The 23018-nt window shown below is 29.5% G+C and overlaps 1 protein-coding gene and 2 pseudogenes across 5 annotated transcripts; 1 reads left to right on the top strand and 2 right to left on the bottom strand.

The window, feature by feature from the left end:
* The first annotated feature begins 3882 nt into the window (after positions 1-3882).
* LOC111309753 (proline transporter 2-like) lies at positions 3883-8134 on the top strand. The gene is made up of 7 exons (XM_022908762.2): positions 3883-4155; positions 5021-5245; positions 5351-5445; positions 5702-5891; positions 6980-7104; positions 7337-7552; positions 7650-8134. The coding sequence occupies exons 1-7, from the start codon at positions 4071-4073 to the stop codon at positions 8025-8027; spliced, it is 1314 nt and encodes a 437-aa protein (XP_022764497.1). The 5' UTR covers positions 3883-4070; the 3' UTR covers positions 8028-8134.
* A 1027-nt stretch (positions 8135-9161) lies between these two features.
* On the bottom strand, positions 9162-11207 carry LOC111309752 (uncharacterized; annotated as a pseudogene). Of its 3 annotated transcripts, none has more exons than XR_016330254.1 (3): positions 11130-11207; positions 10265-10512; positions 9162-9474 (listed from the first exon to the last, which is right to left on the bottom strand). The product of XR_016330254.1 is annotated as an uncharacterized LOC111309752, transcript variant X3 (transcript). The 3 variants fall into 3 exon arrangements; XR_016330253.1 differs by having other exon boundaries at positions 11126-11205; XR_016330252.1 differs by lacking the exon at positions 11130-11207 and having other exon boundaries at positions 10265-10535.
* Positions 11208-19349: 8142 nt separating this feature from the next.
* Positions 19350-21132, bottom strand: LOC149513299 (uncharacterized; annotated as a pseudogene). Its single transcript, XR_016330502.1, has 2 exons — positions 21056-21132; positions 19350-20446 (listed from the first exon to the last, which is right to left on the bottom strand). The product of XR_016330502.1 is annotated as an uncharacterized LOC149513299 (transcript).
* Positions 21133-23018: the final 1886 nt, after the last annotated feature.

The following is a 23018-nucleotide window of genomic DNA, read 5'->3' as shown; positions in this document are numbered from 1 at the left end:
AATTAAAGTATTACGGAACATAATTATTTTCCTGACAGCAGCTCTATAGTGGAGGAAAAACCTGGAAAATTCTTGCCTTTGATTCCCTTTATGACTTTCTTTTGATTGGATCTTACCAAAGTGAAATGCAGATATGCAACACTGTCTGGCCTGCATTCTCAATTCCGAGGCTCAAATTTGACCAAAAATGATGCTATCTCTTCTTTAGGGACGAATTTAATTATTTTAATTGTTACTTACCAGAAGAAGTGTTATGGAATTAGGAGTCCATTATCAATTAAAATATAATTTTGATTCGATTCCTAAATAACAAAAAAATAAAAATTATAAAACTTTTGAAATACAATGACTGATTAGAATTTAATTTTTATTAAATTATGGTTCGGGATCAATTAATTTTATGTCTCTTGTTTTTAATCTAAAATTAATCTCTTAATAATAAAATTGTAATTGGTGGTGAATTTGAAAATAGGGTGCTGATTTTCAAAATTTTTAGTGACTTTTTTTCATTATCATCTTTCATTACAATTGGTAAAGCATTGAACTTATCTATGCATTAACTGATTTAGGTCCATAATGTCTTCCATGATTCTAAATTATTCATAATAAATATTAAATCGATCCTTATCTATATATAAGATTATTAGGATTTAAATTTTGATTATTAAAATTAAAAATTCTTTTATTCTAACAACAAATGATACAATTATAGGTAAAATTTTCTTGTAACTCTGTGTTAGGGGTATTTTAGTGTACAAAGTGTAAAAGATCATTTACTTCTAAAATATAAGTTAACTATTAAACAGAGATATTTCGAACGTTTTGATTGAGTTAACGTATCAAATTTATTTAAAATCTTAAGTTTCACGTCAATTCGATCATTTTAGCACTCTATTTGCAAGCACATAAGGGTGCTGATTTATCATCTCCCAAGTGGATCATCAATTGTCAGCTCAACTCGGGCCTACAACTTGAGCTCTAATTCCCATCTTTGAACTTGAGCCACGTAGGTGCAACTTACTCCATTATACAGGTATAAGTCTCCCATTCTAAATGCTTCTAAGCTAACTGGAACTAGCTTCCAAGCATATATATCTTTTATCTTATTCTCTTTTCTACTCTTTAACCAAACACTGATTTAAGCACCAGAATATAAATATATAAAAAAAAAAAACTCTCAATCTTTGTCGTTGACGTTAACCGATCTTGTTATGCTCTCAGATTCTTATCCTTACAGACAGCTATGTTTTGTTTGATCATATTTTCACACATTTTTCTCAAGGCTTATAATTTGGATAACACCAACAAGATTTAAATCGTAAAAAGAGATGATTCTTTCGTTTTTTTTTTCCCAATTAAGTAAAACCCCATTCACTTTGATTCTTGGACGAAGACAATATCATTAAATTTTTTTTTTTTTGACAAAACTCCTGCAAAAGTGAAGCTTAATTCTACTTTCTTAGATGCCAAATCGATGTAGGATACAAGGATAAAATCTTCCATAGCAAAATATGAGGTGATTGTTTCTCAGTCAATTTGATTGGACAGCAAAGTTCCTCCCATTAATTTCAGCTCCAAATTATGAAACCAACTCAGCAGAATATATTGCAATATTACTACTTTTTCATAGGTAAAAAATAAACAAATTCCATGATAATTCTTTTAAAAAACATTTTATTTTACTTTTCCTTTAGAAATCTCTGATTAAAATTGTTTTAATTGCCTTTTATTTTTAATAATTTGGGACAATAAAGGGTAGTCTCCCTCAATGAACGGTCAGGAATACCTAAAATTTGTTCTTGGGGGCCGACAATAAAATAAAATTATTCTTTCAAAATTAAAAAAAAATGCTAAACATTTTTTACATGATGAAACTCTTATAACCATCAAAATTTATATTGAACAAAAACCTTTATGTTTTGGAGTTTAGACTCTTTTTCAGATAAGTTTATGATATGATTAAAAATTTTACGAGAAAAAAAAAGTAGATTTTCAATTGATAAAACTATTTTGATGATTTGAAACACTTATTTTACTCTAAGTTTTTAAATATTAATAAAAAAAGAAAATTTTGTATAAATATTAAAATTTAAATAAAAATTATTTTTATTCATTGAAATAAGATAATTTCAATTTTTTAAAAATTCTCTCCGAAAATTTTCCCTACTTATCGAATTTATAATTAAAATTTTAATGATTTTGAAATTTTTATTCGATTGGTCAATTTTTCTTTTTTTTTTTTGGCAATGTTGTCATATCTAACTTCCACTCCTTTTGTATTGATATTGATAAAGTCTTCTATAATAAGAAGGTGAAGAACAAATGGAAACGAAAAATTTTAATAAAATTAAAACATACCAGCATTATGTTTATGTAAAAAAATTTAGGAAAATAATTTAGAAAAAAATGAAAATGACATTGTTTTTTTTAAGGTGTGTTGACTAGGTTGTCGTTTGCTGTTGTAAGAGCAACACACAGATCTTCCTTAAAAACACTAAAACGTAAGTATAACCGTACAAGAAATTCTTAATTGTGGATTAGATTCTTTACTTATGAACTTATTAAATCCAATGTCTCACATCATCATCTACTGTTAGATGATTAACTTCATCAATGATTAAAATCATCGTTATTGTTCAAAGATCCACGGAAGAAAGAGAATGTCATGATTTCGAGGATGTGATTTTTTTTTTTTATATACCTTTTTTATTTAATGATTAAAAAAGTTTGATTCAATGATTAAAGATATTTAAAAAAATATCAATAATTTAATTTTGAGTCAAATCTCTCTTTTTTTTTATTTGTATTAAAATTTTATCATCATGATATAACAAAAAAAAAAATCTTTTTTTTTAAGTATTAAATGAAAATTTTTGTTGATCATTAGATAAAAAATCATGTTACCATAAATCAAATTTATGTATTTTTATATTAAAATTTTTTTTTTATTTTTTATCAAATATTTTTTTTATTTATAACTCTTAAATTTTACCATTAACAAAATTCTTTATTTAATATTAAAAAAAGACCAGATTATTTATCGAAATAAAAGCATCAAATCAATGATTGAAACGTGAAAAAGAAATTAAAAATAAAACATATTTCTTAGTTTGGTTTTTTAAATTTCTTTTTAAAAGATTTAAAAAAATGAAGTTGTCGTTGTTAGTCAACGTTAAAAATGTTGACGAATAAGTTATTTGTTATTTTTTAAGTATTCATAATCGATTTTGTTAGGAGACTCGAATTTATTAATTACTTGAATTTTTTTCTTCAAATATTACTCATAAAATATAAAAATACTCGTTAATTACTTGAACATGTTAAATATATATTTATTGAGTTAAAATTGGATTTTTAAACTTAAATTTAAAATTTTGATGAAAAAATTTTAAATTTTAAATTAATTTTTAATACATTTTATTAAAAATTTATATTAATAAAATTAAAATTAACTCATTAATAATAAATTAAAATATTTAATGAATTAATTTAGGTAAGATTTTTATTAATAATAAATAATTGATAAATAAAATTATATAATATTAAAAATATATTATTTATAACTGGATTCGGGTAACAAGAATTTTAATATTACAGTTTAAATCCGTCACAAATAATAATTGTACTAATCAAACTCTACTCTAATCCGATTATAAAATACTTTAATTTTACGTAGTCGGATCGAATAATTTCGGGTATCCGTTTAGAGGGTATCCATGGCCGACAACGGCCGTTATCTTTTCTGCAACATGGATAAGGAAATATGTGCTTAAGAAAAGGAAAAAACGGCGGGGTTGAAGAGACATTTCTGACAAACGCCAAACAAGGAGCATTGTTTTGGTTCTTTGAAAAAACCCGGTTTTTCTATATTTGGAAAGCAATGTTCTTGATTGGCTGTGATAATTTTGGCATCAAATTAAAAGGGAAAGCCAGAGAGAGAAAAAGAACTAGAATCGCAGTATAATGACCCTGGCTGTTCCAAATATATATGAAGAGTAACAAGAAGAAGAAGACCAAGAGTTGGAAACAGATTGCCTTCTGAGAGAGAGGAAGGACAGATAGAGCCAAACATGGTATATGATGACAGAAATAAGGTCGAGAAGGGTGATAAGTTACCTGTTGTGGTCCCTGAAACTGCCCATCAAGTCAGCACTGGTATATTTTTAGCCATTTTTATTGTGAAATATTGTTCTTTTCTTAGTATTTATTGATTTTTCTTTTCCCTCCTGTTGTATTTTATTTGATAGTTTCATTCTGCAACACTTTATTATGAAAGATTGATTGTTTGGAAATCTGGGATTTTGTTTTTCTTTTTATCTGCATAGTGAAAAGTAGTTTGATGTCACAAAATTTCATCTTTTTGGGATTTTAGATGATAATTGATTTTTTATCTTTTTATTGCATGTTGTACAGGAGTTCAACTTTTTTCTTGTTCTATCTCTTATTATTTTGTATTTGATGCTGCTAAATTTGATCTTTTCTTTTTGTGGCATTTTCAATTTTTCCTAGTCATAATAAATTCTCTTTTATATATTTTTCTTTTCTGTTTGGGGCTCTGTCATGGTTTTAAAAAGTTATGAGTTTAAAGTAAACTTAGGATATACCCAATAGCCTCTCTTAAACTGTATCTATTTAGATTATATGATTTGTTTGAACAAAGTTCTTCAGTGGCTTCTTGTTTTTTTTTCTTTTTTGTAAGATGAATATAAATGAATAGAGAAAATTTATTTTGATTGTTCTCTGATTTTTTATATACAAAGGAGACCGAGTCCTAGGAATGAGGAAGGGGAATTTGCAAGTGCTGGGACCAAACCCAACCTTGCTGGAATCCACTTCCTAAGAGAGATTAGTGAAACATTTCGGTTCTCTGATTTTGCTTTGTCCAATTTGGGAACCATATTCCATAATAGTGAAATAAATAGGAATCGATTGTCTATAATACTTGATCTTGGGTCAGTTTTTATCTGATGATGTTCCATTTTGCTTTTTAGCTCATTAGACCTTTTTGGTGAATTTTCAGATTCATGGTTCCAAGTAGGTTTTGTCCTGACCACTGGTATTAACAGTGTATTTGTCTTGGGATATTCCGGCACCATCATGGTCCCTCTTGGCTGGATAGGAGGTGTAGTCGGTTTACTTTTAGCCACGGCGATATCATTATATGCAAATATGCTTGTTGCCAAGCTTCATGAATTTGGGGGAAGAAGGCATATCAGATACAGAGATCTTGCAGCCCAAATATACGGTATGAACATAAGTAATTTGAAAGTTGTAGAATCTCATTTAGTATGGATCTTACTGTTGCAATTATTTATTTCATTTGTTGCTTGATGGACATTTCTTTTAACAGGTAGGAAAGCTTATTATATGACATGGGCATTGCAATATGTCAATCTGTTCATGATTAACATTGGATATCTCATTTTGGGTGGTTCTGCTTTGAAGGTAAGACCAGAATGACTAAATACACTTATTTTTCTTGTCACATCTATACCTTTAAGTTAAAGATAATGTTACAGAAGTTTGCAAAACATCTGAAAGAGGATTCGATAGTCTGCTATTCTGATATTTACCTCCTTGTTTATGGTTATCCGCTTTATCAATTAACTTTGTTAATAATTTATATGACGTTCATAGATACCATAGTTAATATTGCTTAAAGTTTCTTTTGAAATTCTTGACATATGGATATGCAATGCAGGCTTGTTATATTCTTTTTAGGGATGACAATACCATGAAGCTTCCATACTTTATTGCCATAGCTGGATTTGTGTGTGCTTTGTTTGCCATAGCAACACCCCATCTATCATCTCTAAGAGTATGGTTAGGATGTTCAACACTTCTCAGCCTGATGTATATCATTGTGGCATGCGTGCTGGCAGCTAAAGATGGTGAGTTATATTTGATATTCATGCTGTCATGTTTTTTTTTTTTTTTCTTACCACATGGAAAGTTTCTTTTAATACTCTTAACTTGTGATTGAAGTGTAGACAAAAATGAAGATAGAATCCTTACTAAATATGTTATTTATAAATTATAGTTTTCCTTCTCGACTTCTCTTTTAGCCCCATCTTTAGTTTCTCTTAAAGAATGGACCTCAACATACAATGACCCCTAGTCAATGAGCAACCTTCCTTACAAAGTAAAGAAAATATTCAGGCCTTTTGACAATTTGGTTCTCTTGTGTGGAATACACTTGTACAAATTCAAGCCTCCATTGATTTCTTGCGTGATATTTGGGTGGGTTTCCCGCCTCTAAACCCTGTGTAGGTGAGCCAGCTTTACGTGATTCATTAAAAATGAGGGCTTTCCAAGAAATCTGACCTTTTGGCCTATTTAGTTCATTGTTATCCTTTTGGAACCACTATGTTGTATGTTCCATTAGCTTGGATTTGGGATATTGTCTTGATTAATGACGTAGGCATTGGTGTCTTTGTTGTTAACTTGTCTCTCAAACTTTTGGACAAAATAAAAATATGAAAATTCAAGCAACTGGATGAAGTCTTCTAGTTTAAAACTAGAAATAGTTACCTTGAAGTCAATCACTTTAGAGCTTTAATTTATGGCGCTGAATATTGCAGTCAAATCATGCTTTCAAGTAACTAAAATCTTGATTGATGTTGCATAGTTTGAACCTTAAAGAGCTTTTGAGCCTCATTTGTATATACACAAGAAACTGGCTAGATCTATGTCGATCGAGTATTAAATAAAGTTGGCTACCGCTTAGCACCTGCAACATGGAGGGAAATTTGCTTTAGCAGTTAGCTGGTTCCATTAAGGCTGTCATCTTACCTTGGGTACATGCTAGGCAATGAAAGAAACATAACCTATTTGTATGAGTGATTCATGTTAACATCATTTAGTTTCGGTCGAGTTTGATTTGGAACACTGATGTACTTTTTGTTGTTATAATGTTGCTGATGCAAATTATAGTTTTTGCTGCATTTATATGGCAATAATGATTCTCTTTCTGTTATAGGAATCAATGCACCATCCAGAGACTATAGCATAACAGGGAAATCAACCGGCAGAATTTTTACAACCATAGGGGCATCTGCAAATCTTGTGTTTGCATTCAATACTGGAATGCTTCCAGAAATACAGGTGGGCCAGATTATTTTAATGATTAAAAGTTCTGCCTTCCAATGTAGTTAGAACCTTGAAACTTCTTTTGAAACTTCTTCCTAACCACTATGAATTAGTTTCACAGGCAAACTGTCTTCTATTCCTTCCTCCCCCACCCCCCACCCCCTTCTTTTATCTCCTTCAGTATTCTGACTACTATCTTTCTGTGTTTAATTTTGTCTCTGATTCGGGAACATTTTTCTCATAACAGGCAACAGTGAGGGAGCCTGCTGTGAAGAACATGCTGAGAGCTCTGTACTTTCAGTTCACCGTAGGAGTTTTACCGATGTATGCTGTTACATTCATCGGCTACTGGGCATATGGATCTTCAACATCAACATATTTGCTTAACAGTGTAAGCGGCCCAGTTTGGGTGAAGGCAGCTGCTAACATTTCTGCCTTCCTGCAATCCGTCATTGCTTTGCATGTAAGCGTACTTGTTTGTATTTCCTGCTTTTCAATAATACTATTAGCCATTTTTCGCAAACCTCCACGAACCTGATTACCTTTCTCTGCTGCTGTAGATATTTGCGAGTCCAACTTACGAGTATTTAGACACGAAGTTTGGAATTAGAGGAAATGCATTGAAATTTACCAACTTATCCTTCAGATTTGTAGCAAGAGGTGGCTACCTTGCTATCAGTACACTGGTGTCTGCTCTTCTCCCATTCCTTGGAGATTTTGAGAGCCTTACAGGGGCATTGAGCACATTCCCTCTAACATTTATCCTCGCAAACCACATGTACCTTGTGGCAAAGAAGCACAAGTTGAGTTCCTTACAACAGTACTGGCATTGGCTCAATGTTGCTTTCTTTGGTCTCATGTCTATTGCTGCAACAGTTGCATCTTTGAGGCTCATAGCTGTGGATTCCAAAGAATATCATGTATTTGCTGATCTTTGATATCTACAAATTCGAAACCTATTTACAGGGAATAAGATCTCTATTACAGATCGTTAGCATTTTTAGACTTCCATTCCTTGAATGATAGTTTTGCCTTTTCTTTTTCATTGGCTTAAGAGTTTGTATTCATTTAACTTGCATCCTTCGATTTAGGCTCTTTTTATTTCACGAAAAATGACTTTCAAAATATAATTTTCACATTTTCAAATGTTTATTTGATTAAATATTAACTGATCAACAAAAAATGATTTATTGATCAATAAAAAATGAGATCATTTTTTTTTAGTTATCTTACAAATTTGAAAAAAAAAACACATTTTTCGAAAAATAACTTAGTATAAGTAAAATTATTCATCAATACTCTTGAGCATAATTTTACTTATAAATAATATTATATTAATAAATAATATTATAAATAATATATTAATAAAGAATATTAAATAAATAAATAATATTATATTATATTAATAAATAATTTATAATATATTAATAAATAATATAAAAATAATAAATAGTTTTATTTCAAGTATTTTTACTAACATAATATTTTAATATTAAATATTATTATTAAAATATAATTATTTTTTAATAATAATAATTTTAATAATAATAATTTCAATACATTTTAATGATAAATAATTTTTAATATTTTAATAGTTATATTAATAATATTTGGAAAAAAAAATTTCATAAAACAATCAAATAAAAAAAAATATTTTTTTAACTCATCCAAATAACAAAAAATCTTTTTCAATTCAAAAAAATGTAAAATTTTTCAAATATTATTTTTTAAAAATCATTTTCTACGAACGTAAATGAATAAAGCATTTTATTCGTTTGTGCTCATTTATCAAGTTAAAACAAATTATTTTTGAACAAAATTAAAGCTCGTATTATAAAAGAGCATATCTCAAATAAAATGTCATTTATGTTGATGAACAAACTTGATTATAGATTGATTATCTCGTTTAGTTACAATCCTTGGTTTAGATTTATCATATTATACATTATAGACGATTTGTTCCCTCTTAACTGGAAAAGCACTTTAATTCCATATCAGATGCAAAGCCTATAACATCAGAATTTTGAGTGATGAAGGGGCATGTTGAATCTAAACCAAAGAACAGATGCATGGATCAGTAGAACCTTGCAAATCGTGTTCATAGAGCAACAATTAAGTGGTGCCAACATAATAGCAATTCCAGCCACAATAAATTGTATATTTCAGAATGACAGTGCAGAGTCTGACCCAATGATGATACAAATGCTCGAGCCATCACATTTCCAGGTTCGATACAATCCAATCATCAAACCTCAAACTCGATTTTAAAAATGGGTATACAACCTTAGAATATAACTGGTTACACAACAGGCATACCAGCTAATTTCTGAAATGAATGCTTCTGTCTTTCAATAACCATCTGCAAATTCCTATGTTCCATGAATTCTGCAAATAAAGAACAGATAAGGAGTCACATTCTAAGAATATCAGGAATGGCTGCAACAATTAAATTCATAGCAAAATTAGCATCTTTCATATTCCTGACAAGGGTGAAATTTGTGGCATGCTTAAGAGAGAAAAGGGAAAGAATAATTCACAATAAAATGAACAAATATAAAGCAACAGAAAAGCCTTTAGGTACAAATGCAGTTATGCCCAACCAAGAGCTGCTTATCTCTGTGATGGATGGCAATTCGAACCATCAATCTTGTTACTTAATTTATGTGTTTTAGTAAAATGAATTTATATTTATCAGATCTGGAAAAAGGATTAAAAGGCCATTTCAGCCTTCCTTGCTCTGACCTACTCAACATTTGGATCATGTAACACATGAAGAACTTGCAGTAATAAATGCTTTTATTTGAACTCCAGTTATTCATAGAGAAACTTTGCAATCATTGTCCAGTTACTTCCAAGTGTCTGGTGTATATTTTAACAATACTAACTGACAAATTGATCTAAGAGTTTGACTTTTTCACCATAAAGTCGACAAGTTAATAGCTTCTCCAAATTTAGAAATAACTATGATCAGTGTGCTTCTGTTTCACAGTCATTTCAAATCCATGTCAATTTGTGGAAATCAGAAAATAAAACCCAATAAAATGGGATGCCTGACCCCACCCCTATATATCACCCACTGATAAGCATGTTCTCAGATACATAAAAACAAGGGAGATTGGGTTGAGAACCTAATACAAATTCAACGAATCATCAGTCATAGACATAAACATCTTACCTAGAGCAGAATCAACCAGAAACTAACTTTACGACAATGCAGATTGCATTGAGTAGTATGAGAGGAACTCTCATGTATTGTGATGCGTAAATGAGACCGATAAGCTGCCCTTTAAATGACTTTGTCTGCCCTGCAGAGAATTCGGAGAAACTCCATCCTCTGGGAGCAAGAAAACGGTCCTCGTTTAATATTGCCAAAGCATTTGCAAGAAGCAAAAAACCTTCCAATATTGTCCACAAGCCCATTTTCTGCATAACAAAGGGTTTCTATCCATCTTCAAACAACTCAACTTCAAAACATTCCATATACAAGCTAAGCTATGAAAACCAAGCAAAATCTGTTAATCATGAATTTGACGAACATAACAAAAATAACAAAAAGATTCCTTAAACACAATCACAGCAAGTATAAGTAAAAACCCATTACAGCATTTTCAGTTCCAGCTACAACAAAATCGTAAATGCAAACTTAACATCAATAAAATTTAGCGTTTATTTTCATTTTTATAATAACAATAAGAGGATTTAGTAAAACCCCATATCAGATATGCAAGCTATGGCAAATAGAGTAAACTCAGAAAAGCAGATCAAAGGAAGTCCAATTTGGACTAAAAATTAAAACCCGTTCGAAAAATCAATGTTTTATTGGATTTAGAAAGCACTGGAGTCATGGGTTTTTAGCGAAATATAGAACACAAAAACAACACAAAACATCAAAATCTATGAAATTTGGAAAAAAAAATCAAATTATCATGCATAAATCAGAAAAAAAGACCATCTTTAAACATTGAACAACAAAAAGCACAAGAATCAAATTGATTAAACGGAAAGATTGGGAACAAAAACAGTAATTAAAGGTTACCTACAATAGATGTGAAGATTTGGTAGTTGCAGATTGAGAGAGCTGGCTCTTTCTCTTTTCCGATTATAAGTAGATTCAATATATAATTAAAAAAAACAAGGGAAAAAACCGTAAATAAATTGGGCGGAAATGGGCCTGTTCGGGTCCAACAAGAAACTAATTTTAAAACCCAAGGCCCAAGAATGTCCTTAAAAAATAGTTGACTTAATGAATATAAAATCAGTATTTTTATAAAAGAGTTGACTAGTCCTGCAGTCTATTATTGACAATACCAAAAATGTATTTAAAATGTATTACGATGAATTAAAATATTTAAAATATATAAAGAAAATAATAAAAAAATTAAAGATATGAAACAACAAAGCCATTTTATCAATAAAATTATGTTTGACAGCAAAAGGACAAGCTTTTGGATATGGGCTTGTAAATTAAACTTTTAAATAAAAAAATAGTTTTTTTTTGTTATTTAGTATTAAGGTTATATAAAAATATTTTTAATGCAAAAGTCAGTTTCAACTTCAATACTAAATTCACTCTAAATTAAATTATAAACACGAAATAATTGTATTGAACAAAATTTCAATAGTTAAATATTGTATTGAACAAAATGATATTTTTTATCCATGTAATATTAAAATCAAATTAAATTAAAAAAATTATGATGGAAATATATATGAATAAGTTATTAATCCAACAATTGGTTTGTTAAAATATTAAGAGAAAAGGTTAATAATTTTTAAATTATAGTTAAATGTTTAATATAATATTTAAATTTTAAAAATATTTAATATAATATTTAAATTATAAATCTATTAATTAATTAATATATTACCTGAATTTTAGTTTGAGAACAAAAACATAAATAGCTATGAAATTATCAACCCCGCAATGTAGTCTCCCATCTGCTAAATCGGATTGACAAAGTGATTATATATTGCTTCGAGGGATATCAATCAACCATAGCTTATCCTTGGCATTCTTGTGATCATATGCTGCAATAATATTTCTACCTAGAAATCATTGTATAATCCCTCCACTTTCGATGCCGGTTGCCGAATTAAGTAGAAGGAAACAATCAGGTGCAGTGACTACAGATTTTTCACTATCCCACTGGCAGGTTCGAGATGAATACATCAGAATACACAGTTTGTTGCCAGTTTTTAGCTTCAGCTCCAACTACTATGTAAGAGCCATCTTCAACATTGTGAGAAAAAGCAGCAGATACATTCACTTTGTTGCTGGTGTGATCCTCACTATCAATGGGGTTGGCAAGAAACAAGGTCGTCCTAGAAACCCTAGTCAGTCGAATAGCCCTCACAAAAAAAAAATCCCAAAAATGCTTGGGCAAGATATACATAATAGAAATTGCTTTGGAAAGACCTTTCCGACATCATTGTGTCATAAATCAACAAGGTTGGTGTGCTCTGCACATTCCTTTTCATTACTTAGCAATTGCTTTTCTGCTATCTCATCTTCAGCTGATTTTTTTTCCTCTCCTTGCTTTTCGTGCCAATCACCTATTCACAATCTTTTTCTGTTCATAACAATAATAAAAATTGAGATCTAAGAATAGCTAAGTGTAGTGCTGGCCATATTAAATCATAAAACTTCACAAAATGTAACTGAATGTAACTGCTGAAATAATTCACAGATTCGCAACTAAATAAATAATTGAAGAAGAACAAACTAACTTGCATGTAAGCCATATATGGACTTGGATTCGCAACTCTCAAAGCTCCATATATTTTTAAAGAAGTCAGCAAATGTTCACCATTCAAAATGTTGACTTAATACATTCCGGAACGTATCCCCTAAACCAGAAAGGTTTTCGATTCCTTTTTAAATTTTAACTTCAAGATCAACCAAAACTTTTCAATTCAGATAAATAATTTCACACAAACCCAACCACTTGTTTTTTTTTCTTTTTTATATATTTGTTATTTTTTTAATTAACAAAAACATATTAAAACTCCAGACATATTGAAATGTCTACATACTTAATCAAAACAAATGCTACAGTATTGTAGTTGCTCACCAAAGGAGTGCTGATATAGCCTCACCAAGAGAATTACATATGCTTTCTACAAATAAAAACAACAGTTAACTAAATCTCCGTCACGCTGCCTATATTTCTAACAGAACTGATTGATTGGAACTAAAATCCTCAACTCAGTTTCCCTTGCAAGACAAAGTGCATTGTTGATGGAGTTAAGGAATACCTTTCCTACACGATCAAATACAATCACATCATTATAAAACCCTAGATGTATGTCTGGGAGGTTTCCGTCATCATGTGGTGCCCTTGAGAATGGAAGCCTTTTCTTCTCCACATAGCAAACTGTATTATATGAGAAATTGCAACGGCATGGATATTGTTTCATAATTACTTTTATTTTTAGTGAGAATGGAAGAAAGATAGAGAATTATTTCAGCAGCCTCAATTGTGTTCTAAGCATCTTTATTTATAAAGATTAAATCCAAAGGTGGTGACCTTTTCATTGTAATGCTTCATTAAACAATCATTTCATTTACTTAAAATACATATTTTTATTCATATGTAATTATTCATGCAAATGCATTGATTTAAATTGCGATTTCGTCATGTTTTCGGTCACGTGTTTGCGGACATTTTTCAAAATTTTTATGAATGTTGTTCTCAAAATCTATTTTTTAAATATATATATATATATATGATACAAGTTACAACATGTTCTGAAATTAAAAATAAAAAAAGTTTTTATGAGATTTCACACCTAATGCCACCACTAATTCCTATGTAACATTGATACAGAATTAATTTAATTTGAAAGTCTCAAATCAGTTTTCTTTAATTTGAATAAAATGCATCGATTTATTTGATTTTATACATATAAATCTTTTTTTTTTTATATAAAGTTGTGACCTTTAACAACACAAGAAAATAAACATAATTATTTTTTAGCAAATATGTAAATTACAAATAGAATATGAAGAGCAAAAAAATGTAGATAAAGATATATGGTAATTATCAATTCACATATATTATTTGAACAGATTAATTCATAGTTTATTTCAAATACAAATAATCTATTTTTATTTTATATAAACTTGCAGGTGTTAGTGTGTATAAGATTATTACAGAAAAGGAAAATGAAAATTGAAAAAATTAGTTTTACTTAATAGAAACTTTTATTTATTTTTATCATTTTTCTTTCTAAATAATATTGTTTAATATATTTAGAATTTTGTCACTCTTTAGTTTTTTAAAAAAATTTAAATTTTTTATAATATCTTAGTTAGATATATAAATTATGAGAATTTAAATATAATTTGAAAAAAATATTAATTTTTATGTATTTATATATATTTTAAAAATTAAAATTACTTTATATATCACACGGATAATAAGCTAATTGATAAATAAATTCATATTGCTACCCACTGCAGCCTTTCCGTTTTTACAATTTTCCCATATTCTTGATTTTTTTTTCAATTTGTTGCTTTTAGTTTTTTTTATTTAAATGCTTATAATTATTAATTTAAAATGACGAATAAATTCATATTTTATAATAAATAAATAAACAATAATTTTAAATAAATATGTATAAAATAAATAATCTTATTATTTTAAATCTAATCAGAATTACCATTCAAGAAGACTAGAAGTGACACATGTTTCCTTACCATCCTTCTCTAGTCTTTTTGTTTTTAAGATTAAAAATAATAATAATTATTATTATTATTATGATTGAAAATAAAAATTATTATAATTATGATTAAAAAAATTTATACTAAATGAATTTTATTAGAATTAACATGTAAATTCAATTAATAAAGTGACGAGTACAACAACACAACACTGATGGGACTGTAAAGTCTAAAACCCACTAAAAGTACAAGGAAAACAAATTCCAAAATTGAGGGAAGAGAGTTATTACCAGAAATCTAGCAACAGTGTCTCTGCATAAAGTTGCACTCCTGAGAAAATCTCAGGAAATCCTCAGTTATCCATTCCAGCTGGAAGCTGCATTCAGTGGATTAATGAAGTTTATAAAAAGTCAAAAGTCTTTAGTAAATGGGGGGAAAGTTTTAAAACAGACATTCATAATCGAACTTACAAAAACCCACCAACTGACAAATAAACTAAGTATATATGTAGATGACCGACTTAGTCAACTGAATATTAGGTTAAACAACTCATGGCCCGATATGCTCAATTGCTTCGGCTTCACTCAAATATCCAATTCTGACTCTCTTCCTACTCTTTGTGCAGAAGCTAAGTCCGCTAAACTTGAGTTCTGCTTTAGTGGAGCGTGGACGAGAATAGCAGCGCCATGACCTCTATAACCTCCATGAACGTTATTGCTGTGACTTCGGGTGGTGGAAGGTGTCCGATGTGAAAGAACTGGTTGTTATCTGTTGGAACGTGGACTGGAATAGAGGTACCAAAATCGCCTGGATTGCCTTGAAAATTAGCACCACCGCCACCTGCTATACCACCGCCACGAGTGTCGCAACCTTGGATCATATTTCTGCGTTGACCATGCAAATAAAAAAACTTAGTAAACAATCTGAAAACTGAGAAAATAAAAAGAAATGAAGGAAATCATCTCAAAAGATTAGGTTCTTCTATAGCGTATTTATAGAAGAAAGGTGTTAGAAAATTACAAATATTAAACCTACCTTGAATACCTACAACTACCAGTTCCACTGCCATTTCTCTCCAATTTTACCTTTTCCTTTCTCTCTCTGGGCCAACCAAGGGAAACTCCTTCTCCTATTTCAATTTTTTTTTTTAGATTTGCTCTCTCCAAAGTCCACAGTGGCCTCTGTTTTCGTAGCTCTACGTTAGTTCATTTTAAGTTTCAGATTTTTAGTTGTCTTAGAAATTTTCATTTTTCTTTTGTTTGGTAATTTAATTATATTTGATTTGATATGATCAATGTAGTTGCCCAGCAAACTGCCCCAAAGTCTCCAAGAAAGCCGATTGCTCAGCCCCCCAAAAAATAAATTCTGGCGTGAAAAGCCTCACAAATGCCGACCTGGAACTGTTGCTGTTCATTGAGTCATGCAATCAATTTTTTATTATTCTTATTAAATTTTAAATTTTTTGCCGGAATTTGATTTGGGATTCTCCATTGGATGCAGTGAAATCCTTAAGTACCAGATTTCAGTTCTATATTTCAATCCAATTCCATAAAATATTTAATTAAAAATTAAAAAATCTTAAAAACTCAACAAAATTGGAAAAAGCAGTTGAAAATCACAAACATGCTTTTTTTTTAATGAATATAAAATCAGTATTTTATAGAAGAGTTGACTAGTCCTATTGTCTAATATTGACAATTTAAAAAATGTATTTAAAATGTATTACAATGAATTAAAATATTTAAAAATATATAAAGAAAATAATAGAAAATTAAAGATATAAAAATAAGAAATCATTTTATCAATAAAATTATGATTGACAGCAAAAGTACAAACTTTTGGATTTGGGTTTGTAAATTAAACTTTTAAATCAAAAATTATATTTTTTTATTATTTAGTATTAAGATTAATGCAAAAGTCAGTTGCAACTTCAATACTAAATTTATTCTAAATTAAATTATAAACACGAAATAATTGCAGACAACAAAGTAAATAAAAAAATAAGAACATAAAATATATGTGGTTAGTTTCTTTGGCTCTTTGTTTTTAGTTATGGAGCATTTAATTGACAAGGTTAGAGAGGAATTATTTTGGTGTTTTTATGTTAGACACATGCTAGCTAGTTTGTAACAATTTTAATTAGCCTTCAAAATTCAAAGAAATTAATGAGTAAATAATAATAGAGAAGCCAACATCTTATAATTTTTTTTCAAGAAATTAATTTTAGATAAGAGAATAATTCTTATGCAATTTAATTTTACTGTTAGCTGATATATAAAATTTCAATAGTTAAATAGTATATTGAACAAAATGATATTTTTGATAGATGTAATATTAAAATCAAATTAAATTAAAACATTATGATAGAAATAGATATGAATAAGTTATTAATCCAATAATTGGTTTGTTAAAATATTTAAAAAAATGGTTAATATCATAAATAACATTTAAATTATAGTGAAATATTTAATATGGTATCTAAATTTTAAAAATATGTAATGTGGTACTTAAATTATGAATATATTAATTAATGTGATATTAACCCCTAAAATGACTAGTTTCAAATGATGATATGTGGTGGATAAATAACATTCTAAGTATTTAACTAGTTAACAAATTCATAATTTAAGTATCATATTACAAATTTTTTAAACTCAAATATCACATTGAATATTTTATTATAATTTAAAAATAATTTATGATATTAACTAAAGAATCATTTAAAGAATATTGTGAGAAAAAAAATGAATGTAGCAGAGATGAGAATACTTAAATAGATGTGTAATAAAATTAGAAGAGATAAAATTATAAATGCAAATATTTGAAAAAAAAATTAAGGGTAATTCGAATTACAAAGAGGATGAGAGAGAATTGTTTACGATGGTTTGGATATATGACACGTAAGTCTAGTTATGTACTAGTTAGAAGAATTGAGTCTCTAGATCTAAAAAAAATTAAAACATTTACAAGTAAATTACGAATGATATGAATACAAGTAATAAAAAAATAATATAATAATTAAAAAATTAAATAAAAAAATAATTGTTGATAGAAATTAGTATTGTAAAAAAATTCAAATTATAATTTAATTTAATTTTTTTATTTAATTTTTAAACAATTGATCTCATAGTATGAAATATAAAATTTAGTGTATAGTTGATGTAGAGGATATTGACGTTGTAGTGAGAAAAAGCAGCAGATACAATTCACTTTGGTGCTCGTGTGATCCTGACAACCAAAGGGGTTATATACTTGTAAGTATAGGGCCACCTTGCTCACTTGTTGGCAAGAAACAAGGTCGTGATAGAAACCCTAGTCATTCGAATTGCCCCCACAATCGAAACAAAAAAAGAATCTCCAAGAAAACATTGACAAGATACACATAATTAAATGCTTTGAAGAGACCTTTCTAGACTTGGAAAAGCTTTGGGTCAAGCCATTACTTTAGCCGCGTTAAATGCAAAATTAGTGAACCAGAAAAGAGTAGAAAATTTGTTAGAAATTGTTTTTTGACAAATAGCTGGTTTGAAGAATATGGTTACTTTCAAATTTTAATGACCCAAAATGATTATTTGATTTTCTAAAAAAAATAGAAAACCGCAAATTAGGATCTGAAATGATTATTTGGTAATTTTGATGACCCAGATAAAGTAATAATATGTAATAATCAAGAGTAATTCTTTGTAATTTTTGAATACAAATTCAATAAAAAAATATAAATCAAAGAAGCATGAGTCGCCGACATTGAAAACAAAAGCTTTCACCGTGTTACTAGACTTGAAAACAAAGAGAAGAAGCAGTACTTTCCAAAACGGCTGTATCCTTGAAGCCAAAAAGGAAGTCTTTCAAATGGCCTAAAAGATTGGACAACGAATTTTTTTTTCTTGCTTCAAAGAGAAAAATACATGGAGTTTATTTTCCTTATGAAAAATAAAAAACCTATATGAAAGGGTGAGTTCAGTAAGTATATTGGGATAAACAATTTGGAACAAACAATGTAAAACCAAGAAAGCTCAATAAAAAATGGTAAATGAATTTATAATCCATAAACCACGGCAAACGACTCCGTTTACTTAATCTGCACTCAAAACAGCTTCATCTTCAGAGCCTGATTTCTTCGCCTAAACAACCCATAAAAGAATGAAAACCCTACATCTGAAATTAAAGTTCAAACTGCCATGGCCTGCTCAAACCAGGTCATCTATTTGAAAATAAATTCATCTTCCAATTGACCAAAGTGATTCAGAAATCTCATAGTAGTGCATCAGAAAAGAATTTATGTAGTTTATCTAAATGAACAACAAACTATTTGATCTTACAAACTTGTTTAATTTCGGCTCAGGCAAAGTCGAACGCGCATTTCACATCAATTACATCAAACAAGTCGACCGAAAATCAATCAGAGGAATGAACATGCCTTCCCATTTCGCACCCACGTGGCGGAAATTACGAGGAAAACAAATTCCAAAATCGAGGGAAGACAGTTATTACCAGAAATCTAGCAGCAAGGTCCCTGCATAAAGTTGCACTCAAGAAAATCTAGGAAATCCTCAGTTATCCATTCCAACTTCAAGTTGCATTCAGTGGATTAGGGAAGTTTTTAAAAAATTAAAACTCGCAGCGAAAGTATATTACCTTTTAAAATAGACACTCATCATTTAACTTACAAAAAAACTAACCAACAGATAACAAAACTAAGTAGTAGATGATCGACTCAGTCATTTGAATATTAGGCTGTACAGCTCACGGCCAATTAGCTGAATTGCTTCGTCTTCACTCAAACTAACCAATTCTGAATCTCCTACGACTCTTTGTGCAGGTGGCAAGTCCATAAAACTCAAGTTCTGGTCTAGTGGAGCTGGAGCGAGAATAGCAGTGGGAGCTGCAGGTGGTGCTACACCATCGTCACGAGTGTCGTCACCTCGGAACATATTTTCTGCAAGTACTCCAAAGCCATCACGGCGGACATAGGAATCAGGGCCTCGCCAATTGCCTTCATCATAAGCGTCATGACCTCTATAACCTCCTTGAACGCGACCTCCTGGATTGCCTTGAGCACTAGCACCACCTGCTACACCATCGCCAAGAGTGTTGTAATGTCGGAACATATTTTCTGCAAGTACTCCAAAGCCATCACCGCCGACACCGGAATCACCGCCTCCCCAATTGCCTTCATCATAAGCGTCATGACCTCTATAACCTCCTTGAACGCGACCGCCTGGATTGCCTTGAGCACTAGCACCACCTGCTACACCATCGCCAAGAGTGTTGTAATGTCAATTTGTGGAAATCAGAAAATAAAACCCAATAAAATGGGATGCCTGACCCCACCCCTATATATCACCCACTAATAAGCATGTTCTTGGATACATAAAAACAAGGGAGCTTGGGTTGAGAACCTAATACAAATTCAACGAATCATCAGTCATAGACATAAACATCTTACCTAGAGCAGAATCAACCAGAAACTAACTTTACGACAATGCAGATTGCATTGAGTAGTATGAGAGGAACTCTCATGTATTGTGATGCTTAAATGAGACCAATAAGCTGCCCTTTAAATGACTTTGTCCGCCCTGCAGAGAAATCCGAGAAACTCCATTCTCTGGGAGCAAGAAAACGGTCCTCGTTTAATATTGCCAAAGCATTGGAAAGAAGCAAAAAACCTTCCAATATTGTCCACAAGCCCATTTTCTGCATAACAAAGGGTTTCTATCAATCTTCAAACAACTCAACTTCAAAACATTCCATATACAAGCTAAGCTATGAACACCAAGCAAAATCTGTTAATCATGAATTTGACGAACATAACAGAAATAACAAAAAGATTCTTTAAACACAATCACAGCAAGGATAAGTAAAAACCCATTACAGCATTTTCAGTTCCAGCTACAATAAAATCGTAAATGCAAACTTAACATCAATAAACTTTAGCGTTTATTTTCATTTTTATAATAACAATAAGAGGATTTAGTAAAACCCCATATCAGATATGCAAGCTATGGCAAATAGAGTAAACTCCGAAAAGCAGATCAAAGGAAGTCCAATTTGGACTAAAAATTAAAACCCATTCCAAAAATCAATGTTTTATTGGATTTGGAAAGCACTGGAGTCATGGGTTTTTAGCTAAATATAGGATACAAAAACAACATAAAACAGCTCAAAATCTATGAAATTTGGGAAAAAAAAATTATCATGCATGAATCAGAAAAAAAGATCATCTTTAAACATTGAACAACAAAAAGCAAACGAATCAAAGTGATTAAACGGAAATATTGGGAAAAAAAAATAATTAAAGGTTACCTGCAATAGAAGTGAAGATTTGGTAGTTGCAGATTAAGAGGGCTGGCTCTTTCTCTTTTCCGATTGGAAGTAGATTCGATATTTTTTTAAAAAAAAAAAAAAAGGAAAAAACCGTACATAAATTCCGAGGAAATGGGGTCGTTCGGGTCCAACAAGAAAGTAGTTTTAAGACCCAAGAACCAAATCAGTATTTTATAATTTTTTTTAATTTCCCTAATAAATATCCTTAAAAAAAAAGTTGACTTAAAGAACATAAAATCAGTATTTTATAAAAGAGTTGACTAGTCCTATTGTCTATTATTGATAATGCAAAAAATGTATTTAAAATGTATTACGATGAATTAAAATATTTAAAATATATAAAGAAAATAATAAAAAATTAAAGATATAAAAATAACAAAATCATTTTATCAATAAAATTATGGTCGACAGCAAAAGCACAAGCTTTTTGGATATTGGCTTGTAAATTAAACTTTTATATAAAAAAAAAATATTTTTTTTTTGTTATTTAGTATTAAAGTTAGATAAAAAAAATTTTAACGCAAAAGTGATTTTCAATTTCAATACTAAATTTTCTTTAAATTAAATTTTAAGCACAAATTAATTTTAAACAAAAAAATAAATAAAAAACTAAGAACATAAAATATAATTGGTTCGTTTCTTTGGCTCTTTGTTTTAGTTACGTGATGGAGCATTTAATTGACAAGGTTAGAGAGGAATTATTTTGGTGTGTTTATGTTGGACGCATGCTAGCTACTATGTAACCATTTTAATTAGCATTCAAAATTTAAAGAAATTAATGAGTAAATAAATATAGAGAAGCCAACATCTTTAAAAATTTTTTCAAAAAATTAATTTTAGATAAGAGAATAATTCCTATGTAATTTCTATTGTACTGTTAACTGATATATAAAATTTCAATAGTTAAATATTATATTGAACAAAATGATATTTTTTATCAATGTGATATTAAAATTAAATTAAATTGAAACATTACGATATAAATAAGTTATTAATCCAACAATTGGTTTGTTAAAATACTGAGAGAAACGGTTAATATCATAAATAATTCTTAAATTATAATGAAATATTTAATATGATATTTGAATTTTAAAGATATTTAATGTAATATTTAAATTATGAATACATTAATTAATGTGATACAATCACTAATATGACTAGTTTCAAATGATGATATATGATGATCAAATAATACTTTAAGTATCTTATTAGTTAATAAATTCATAATTTAAGTATTATATTATAAATTTTTAAATTCTGATATCATATTAAATATTTTATTATAATTTAAAAATTATTTACGATATTAACCCTAAGAATCATTTAAGGAACGATGTGAAAAAAAAGCAGCAGATACATTCACTTTGGTGCTGGTGTGATCCTCACAACCAATGGGGTTGGCAAGAAATTAACAAGGTCATATTAGAAACCCTAGTCATTCCAATTAACCCCGCCATCAAAAAAAAAAAAAAAAAACTCCAAAAATATATGGACAAGATATAGATAATTAAATTGCTTTGGAAAGACCTTTCCAACATCATCGTGTCCCAAATCCTCCAGATTTGGAAAAGCTTTGGGTCAAGCCATTACATTAGCCATGTTAAATGTAAAATTAATGAAAGAAAAAAGTATAGAAGATTTGTTAGAAATTGCCCTATAAAGCTTCAAGTCAGCAGTTGCGTCTCCCAAACTGGCACGTATTTTCCAAACCGCTATATCCTTGAAGTCAAAAAAGGAATCTTTCAAATGGGCTAACAGAGTGGATAAGGAATGAATATGCCATGTGACGGAAATTACGAGGAAAACAAATTCTAAAATCGAGGGAAGACAGTTATTACCAGAAATCTAGCAGCAAGGTCCCTGCATAAAGTTGCACTCAAGAAAATCTAGGAAATCCTCAGTTATCCATTCCAACTGAGGATTTAACTTAAAAAAAAAAAAA

Source organism: Durio zibethinus, chromosome 19 (assembly GCF_047325235.1).
Source record: "Durio zibethinus cultivar Kanyao isolate XHJ-2024 chromosome 19, ASM4732523v1, whole genome shotgun sequence".
NCBI classification, from domain to species: domain Eukaryota; kingdom Viridiplantae; phylum Streptophyta; class Magnoliopsida; order Malvales; family Malvaceae; genus Durio; species Durio zibethinus.
Note: the sequence above shows the minus strand (reverse complement) of the source record. Positions and strands in the feature narration are given on the sequence as shown.

Excerpts from the sequence above, each read along its gene's own strand:
- LOC111309753 (XM_022908762.2), top strand. The coding sequence starts at position 4,071 with ATGGTATATGATGACAGAAATAAGGTCGAGAAGGGTGATAAGTTACCT. Across the intron at positions 5,892-6,979 it reads CGTGCTGGCAGCTAAAGATG|GAATCAATGCACCATCCAGA; the intron begins GTGAGTTATATT and ends TTTCTGTTATAG. Across the intron at positions 7,105-7,336 it reads GAATGCTTCCAGAAATACAG|GCAACAGTGAGGGAGCCTGC; the intron begins GTGGGCCAGATT and ends TTCTCATAACAG.